At 36.9% G+C, this 7,609-nt stretch overlaps 1 protein-coding gene across 3 annotated transcripts; it reads right to left on the bottom strand.

Annotated features, from left to right (window-relative positions):
• Positions 1-452: 452 nt before the first annotated feature.
• On the bottom strand, positions 453-6,820 carry LOC103041219 (integrin-linked kinase-associated serine/threonine phosphatase). 3 transcript variants are annotated; one of them, XM_007237904.4, is made up of 10 exons: positions 6,225-6,820; positions 4,638-4,787; positions 4,419-4,536; positions 4,182-4,288; positions 3,011-3,104; positions 2,808-2,895; positions 1,913-2,043; positions 1,506-1,625; positions 1,319-1,400; positions 453-827 (listed from the first exon to the last, which is right to left on the bottom strand). In XM_007237904.4, exons 1-10 carry the CDS (start codon positions 6,262-6,264, stop codon positions 681-683), a joined length of 1,077 nt encoding a protein of 358 aa, XP_007237966.3. In that variant the 5' UTR covers positions 6,265-6,820; the 3' UTR covers positions 453-680. The 3 variants fall into 3 exon arrangements, with proteins under 3 accessions (XP_007237966.3, XP_015458134.3, XP_049322850.1); XM_015602648.3 differs by having other exon boundaries at positions 453-824; XM_049466893.1 differs by having other exon boundaries at positions 6,757-6,781.
• Positions 6,821-7,609: the final 789 nt, after the last annotated feature.

Below are 7,609 nucleotides of genomic sequence, written 5' to 3'. Positions count from 1 at the left end.
GAGACAAGTCTTACTCTGTAGTTGATCAGTGAATATATACGTTTTAATGTAAAAAAAAAAAATCCTGCAACTACTACGCTACAGGGGGTGATACATTACCCAGTTACGGTTAGCAACCTTACTGAAGCTCAGATTATCTTTAAGCACAACAATAGCCAGCTCTCCCGTTCCCATGGCTGCAGCACACTGTTTGGTGATGTTTTGTTCTATACCTGGCAACTCGGGTGTGAAATGGGACTGGGGGACTGGCAGTTGTCAGATTCTGATACTAAAACCCACACAAATTTCCCTACCACATAGTTCAAAAAAGAATATCCTGACTGAAGCTTTGCTGCCAACAGCTGCCAGTACTTAGCATGTGTCTTTAATATCTGATATTACATCCTGATCATGTAACTACATCCTTAATGGTCCTTTAAGGGATAAAAACAATAAACAGGAACCAAAGAATGTCATTTTATGTACATGTACATTTTATTATTTTTTCAATTACTTTTAATGTAACTACACACAAATGATGAAAAATGCATTATAAAGTGACACATAAAAAAAGAAACTCAAAAATTATTGTTTAATTTCAGTGGTCAGGTCCTGTGTATGTGTATATGGTGTGTGAGTGCGTGTATATGGTGTGTGTGTGTGTGCGCATGTGTGTGTGTATGTGTGGATGCAAAAATTGATCAGAACTCGATGGAAATAAGAATAACAGTAACGTTGTCCGCACAGCCCCGCCTCACAGCCTCACTGGCCAATCGCTGACAGGCCTCCTCGTAACGACCCGCCTCTTCCAGCGTCTGCCCTGCCTTACCGTCCACGCCGCTGTCCTGCTGAGGGAAGTGTGAATTAAACAGGAATAATTCTGTACAATATATACACAGATATGTAGCCAAATATCAGAGGCTGTTTTGAGTTACATTATAAACAATCTATAAAAATAATGGGAAAATAAGAATTTTGTATTTTCAGTTCATTTTAAGCAAAAAAAATACCACAAATAGTTTGGTTGATGTTGAGACTGTAAGTATTTTTTTAACTAAAAAAATCATTTCAAAATATAATGAAACAAACTCTATGGCCTGTAATTGGTTCACCAGGTTCTGTCATTCTAAGAGCAGAGCTGTAAACTGAGCTTTAAAATCAGATCATGTATCTGATATAGATTTTTCTTCTTTTGTAGTGTTTATGTGTCATAAAACGTATATGTGTAGAACAGGGGCTGGGAACCCTGCTCTTAATCATTGTGGCCTTTGCAAAGGTGTGAACACCCTGCAAATAGTTATTAGGATTAGATTGCTCTCCATAACATCTGCACACCTACCTGCAGGATCTTGTTGACATATTTAATGGCTTCTTCTGCAGAAAAAACTTTGAAAAGTCCATCACAGGCCAGGATTACAAACCTAAACACACAAACAACCCAGCCTGTATTACACAGACTTAACACACTGAACAAAGACATGAACAGGTTCAGTTAGAGTGTGTGTGTGTTTGTATGCGCGCTTTACCGGTCCTTTGGGGTGAGTTGGCAGCGACGCAGGTCGGGTGTGGAGATCACCCCACAGCGTTTATACTGACCATCACCTATAGAGCGGGACACCTCCAGCACACCTAACACACGTCCATCTCTACACACGCACACACACACATACACACACACACACACACACACACACATTAAGCATTTGTTAAGTAATAAAGTATTGTCTATGGGTGTTTTTACACTAGCACTATCTAACTCTGCAGCAGTTTTGTTTGTAATGAGAATGTTACGATCCAACCTTGATCCAAACAGACTATCAAATATAACAGACCAGACCAGAGAAACCTACAAAACTACAGGTGTCAAAATGCCCTATAATACTTCTACATATTTCACTATTGCACAATCACACAACCTTCCACACACACACACCTGACACTCCCTCCAGCCCGCTGTATCCTCATGCGCTCCTCATAGATGGTGGGGTTGTGTTCTTTACTGAGAGCCAGAGTTACACAGTTTTCATCACCACTGTCCGTCTGCTCTATACGACACAACACAGCCTGTAACACACACACATATGAAGGTAAATCAGGGTTTATTAGCAGCGTTAGCCTAGCATCTTCCATTGTAAATTAAAGTAGCACACGTCAGATACAAAACATATATAACTGACTGAATCTGCATGCATATCTCCCTTCTCACTCATATAGTCATAAAACTACAACACCTACACAAGACAGCATTATTTCAGATTTTAGCATATGTATAATTTAAATAGTAAATAAACACAAATTTATGACAATACAATAATGCTCTTTACAGATTTAGAATCAGTTGTTTTGTTACTTGTATAGTTCACTAATCAGAGAGTATTGTTTAGAGAGTACTTTGGAGTTAAACCGCTGTTTTTTTTTTTTTATTTCTTCATGCCGTGTTTGTGGTGTGCATTTGGTGATGTCATGTGGATATGTTATAAGGTGCTATCGCTTCATACAGGACTAGAAAACTCATGCAAGCTTTTCTGCTTTACAATCACATGATTAGACCAGGGACATCCATAGCAAAAAATAGAAATATAAAACCTTCACCGAAAAAGTGAAAAAACGTAGACTGAGGGAATACATTAATTTTACAGGATTTTATACTGATATGATTTGGGTTATACAGTGTTTTTTTGAGCTTGCAGTCATTTCTTCTTGTCATTACACAGCACAGTTTCTGGCATTCTAAGCCTGAATTCCCGCTATTACAGATCAATGGAGAATTAAAAAGAATTTAAGGTAAGAAATGTTATATAATGCTGCTTTAAAGGTCTGGCACTCACTCTGCTGTCCCCCAGGTTGGCTACGTACAAAACATTATCCACAACAAGCAGACACGTAGCTGTGGACCCATCCTTCCATGCTGGCTTCCTGCAAGACAAGACTTAGGCTTAAGTGTTTGTGTGTGTTATGTTGTTGCACTTAAACCTTAGATAATAAGCAGCTCACTGGTACACCAAGTGTGTTTACACACACACACACTTACTGGCTGGAGGCCTTCTTCAGGAAGTCCTCATCAGTCTGCCTGAATGAATCTAGAAGACATTTCTTCACCAGCTTATCCAGATTTTCCACGTCTCCTGCACACAAATCAAAACCTGCTCTGATTCTCTACTCAAACAATAACAGTGCAAACAAAAACTCAGCCCACAATTCTCTACCTGACATTGATATCAAAACTTAAATGAAGAATAATCAGACTGGAGTTAAATATTAACTTCACACTTGTCAAAAAGGGCATAGTACCAAAATAGGGTTTTTTGAGTGGTAATAGTTAGCCTTAAACTTTTCTTCTTTCCTCGACTCCTCACTGCACCCCAGCAGCTCAATGCAGAGTCTCCAGGCCTGTTTACATGCAGCATTAGCCTGCGTTTTGCATCGTTTTGCAGACAGTATCTCAATATATTGTGATATAATGTTTAAACTTGTCAAATGTATAAAATCAGACCAACATGTACATAATTTCTGTTTTGCTTCCTGTAAACAATAATTTTAATCAAATACTCCTAATCCAGGAGACTGTGGTAGTTCTCATATTCCCATAACATCAGGAAATGTGACTGCTTAAGCCACAAGTATCCATTCACTCTTTATTAATGCTCTTATCTACACATAAAACAAAAAAAGAGACAGATAGAGAGTAATAGGAAAAGAGGATGCAAGATGCACAGTAAAAATTACTTGCATTAAATGTATTCCACCTGTCTGATGGTAATCCGATCAGTAAAAACGCATTAGTGGTTGAATGATCTGATCATAATCTGATCACCAAACCTCAGGGTGTTTTAAAGTGAAATCCACATTTGATCACTAAAAACACATTAATGCCAGGTGTAAACAGCATCAATATTGTTCCAAGTTGTCTCATAATAAAAATTACAGAGACAATCATGTAAAATGGTTATATTAACTAAAAATGTCAGGGTTTATTTTCAATTTTCCAGTGGTGTGCTCACAAAAAAAGCTTACTAAGACAAATCACATATAAATTATGTGATTTATTTTTCACAAACAACTTTTGAAGAATCAGTTGTTTAGTTAAACAGTGTATGAAAGGGTGAGTGTGGTAAAATCTGGGTTATTCTGAAGGACAATCAAGCTTGACTGATTATTGATAATTGATGGGTTGAGACCTTTAGGGTTTTTAGAGTTTTTACCTTTAGGGAATTTGCTGATCACTGTGTGATGCAGATTTTCAGCAGCAAATTGAGAAGCTCGTGCTCCACCGTGGCCATCAAATACAGCAAAATACGACAACCTTGACCTAAACACACACAGACATTAAAACATCTACACACTAAATAACTAAACATATATATGAATAAATGACACAATCATTAGTAGAATATATTATGTTCCATTGTGTAAGGCTTTATCTCCAGATCTTTACTCACACTTGTGCTGGTAGGGTCTTCATGCATTCACTGAGGTTTGGCAGAAGAACATGAGCATCCTGCATCTCCTCCCGCTCTCCACGCCTCGCTGCTACAACACCCTTCAGCTTAGCCAGTCCTAATATAACACACACACACACACACACAACTTAGTCACACACTATAAACACACTCTCTCTGCAACACACACTGCAGTGTTTGTGTGAAAATGCTGAAAACCTTTACAAACTTTCTTTTCTGCCTCATCTTTCTCCTCCACCTGCTGCTGGTCCAGATCTCCGTCTCGTTTCCTCTTTTCCCCTCGTTCCTCCACCTTCTCATCCATCTCCTCTGTCTTCTCCTCCACCGGAGATGCTTCGTTTTTACATCCTGCAGCAAATCAACCCATTACAGCACCACTTTACCTCACTGATTATTATCATTACAAAGATTATTTTATTTACAGCTCTGTACGCTACAGAACTATTACATTAAATTAAAACACTAGTGCTCAAAAATTGCAATCCCTAATCACAGGTTTTAAGCAGTATCTCACTGTATATTTTCAAATGTGACAAGCATTCATGGTTCATGTTTACTGGAATTATATGTCATTTCATCACATAAAATGTAGATAAATATAGTAATTACAGTAGTAATTTTGTAGTAAAGTTAATTTTGGAGCATTTCTATATTCCTTTTATTATGCATTCAATATAATATTGTAACACACTGTAAAGAACAACTGTCAGATTGAAATTACAATATATAAAAATATAATTAATTGAAGATAACTTTAATTATACATTTTTAGGTAAAAAATTACGTCTTTGAGGTCAAAAATAATTAAGTTTCACACAACAATAAAACCATGAATTCCTTACACAAGTTACAAAAATACTACATTACAATTAAAGGAAACATGGGGCAGGTTTTCATCACAGTTAACCTAAATTACCACAAAATGTAGAAATATCGCTAACCCTCGGTGGCATGTGTTATATTTTTGGGGAAAAAATAAATCACACCACTATTTGGAAGATTTTACTATATAAATCACCGCTGCTTTATCATCATCTAGCTAAATAATGTTGCCCGAAGAAAGAAAAAAAAAAAAAACATTGTTTTAGTCTAAGCTGAACTGCCTGAATTTTTGCACCAGGAGTGGCATAAAATTATTAAAAAGCAGTGTGTAAGACTGGTGGAGGAGAACACGCCAAGATGCATGAAAACTGTGATTATTTGGCAATTCCACCAAATATTGATTACTAAACTCTTAAAACGTTATGAGTATGAACTTGTTTTCTTCGCATTAGTTGAGGTCTAAAAGCTCTGTTTGTTATCCCGTTCTCATTTTCTGCAAATAAATGCTCTAAATGACCAGAAAAATTGGAATTTGGGACAAATGTTGTCCGTAGTTTACAGAAAAAACACCATGTTCATTTTACCCAAGCACATAGGTTAACTTACATATAAATAGTAAAATCTGAGAAATTGATTTAGAAACTGAAGTGATCCAGAACTGTAGGTTAACTAACTACATATTTTAACTATTTATGACCAATTTGTATATGAAGCCTCATTGTACTGGACGTAGATTATGCATCGCGTTATGCACATATATTAAGAATTAAATGGGATGCAACGGAATGATGTACTAATCTGTGGCCAGAGTAAAACATCATTGCATAGAGAGTTAACCCTAAATACATAACTAGCTAATATTACAGTGTTTATTATCAGAGAACTGCAGAACTAAAGCTAGATTATAAAGCATATGTTAAATGTTGTGGAGAAAATGATCTAGCTAACAGAGAGGGGACTGACCTGCGTTAGTTGGCGCCGGTAAATCTCCAAATAAATCCATTTTCCTAATTTAGCCTCTTTAGATAATATTTAGTTAACTTACCAAATGTATTACTTTAACCTAACTAACTTAGTTCTTTAATGGCGCGAATGCCGATGTCTGTTAATTAGCTTAGCTACCGCTAGCTAATGCTACGGTAGTACGCTATCTGGCTGTTTTAGCTCCTGGTTATCTTAAATGAACAGTCCAGACTAAATGAGAAAGAAATTATAAATAAAACCTGTAATAATGTAGTTAAATAATAAGTAATTACTTAACTGTCGTTCACAATTGATTAGGTATCGCGTAGCATTAGCTTAGCATAGTCGCTGTTAGCTGTGTTAAGCTAACGCTGATCTAATCTCGCGGTTTAATAAATAAAAGTCTCCCGCGCGCGGATCAGATATGAGTAAAATTCGCGGTATAAGAAATATTGTAAATATTCTGGGGATCAGCGCGGCGCTCTGTATCTGCTGTATCTGTATCGGCTCTGAGTGATTTTACAGCGCTTACAGCATGAGATGCGGCACTAAACACCGCAGTAGGCAATAATAATAACAGTAGTAGCATCACTGTGGAGTCGAGGCGCAGCGCCTCCCCTGGTTTGGGTTTTAATGAACCCGGCTCGACAAGATTTCCGCCACGCGTTGGTGGTATAGTGGTGAGCATAGCTGCCTTCCAAGCAGTTGACCCGGGTTCGATTCCCGGCCAACGCAGCACTTTTTATTTTAGGTTAATTTAGATAGAGGTTTATCTGCAAAATGCTTACTTTTTTAAAATGTAAGCAAACTGAGGAGTCTAGTAACTGTTCAATGAGCTTTTTCCATATAGAGGATTTTATCAAACACAAAATGTTAATCAGGCTTTTTGATGTTTTCATAGTGTGTAAAAGACGGTAATTATATTTGTGCAGTCTGAGTCACAGACCATAAAACTGTCCGCTTTCAGTTCCTTCCTAGTGGTGCAGAAGTTCCTTTGCTTTTTTTATTACCAGTATGAGAAATTGGCAAATAAAAAGCCAGCTTAAGTTGTTATGACCATGTGTATAAAAATAGGCTGAACCATCCAATCAGTTTCTTTAACAGTGTAAACAGTACTAGAACCACATCTGTTTGTGTTTTTTTTTTGCTATTTTAAATCAGGAGGACCAGCGTTTGCTGGCAAAAAGCTTATTGTTAAACCCTGTCAGGCTTTAAACTGCTTTGCTAAAGCAGTGTATACTGACATTACTAAAATACTAAATACTAAAAATATTACTAAAATATCATATCGGTTACTAAAGAATTAAAGTTCACCACAGACTAAACTAAATATAATAAGTGTAACATATGTTTGCATGCTAGTGCATTTCTTCTCCTTCTCCTTA

This window comes from Astyanax mexicanus, chromosome 18 (genome assembly GCF_023375975.1).
Source record: "Astyanax mexicanus isolate ESR-SI-001 chromosome 18, AstMex3_surface, whole genome shotgun sequence".
Lineage (NCBI taxonomy): Eukaryota > Metazoa > Chordata > Actinopteri > Characiformes > Acestrorhamphidae > Astyanax > Astyanax mexicanus.
The sequence above is the reverse complement of the archived record's forward strand: the minus strand, read 5'-3'. Positions and strand labels throughout refer to the sequence as shown.

What these genes read in the sequence shown, in the direction of transcription:
- LOC103041219 (XM_007237904.4), bottom strand. Translation starts at nt 6,264, where the DNA reads ATGGATTTATTTGGAGATTTACCGGCGCCAACTAACGCAG. An exon ending in AGAAAAGAAAGTTTGTAAAG is followed by an intron (nt 4,537 to 4,637) that starts GTTTTCAGCATT and finishes GTGTTATATTAG; the next exon opens with GACTGGCTAAGCTGAAGGGT. An exon ending in CGGGCTGGAGGGAGTGTCAG is followed by an intron (nt 1,626 to 1,912) that starts GTGTGTGTGTGT and finishes GTGCGTGTGTAG; the next exon opens with AGATGGACGTGTGTTAGGTG.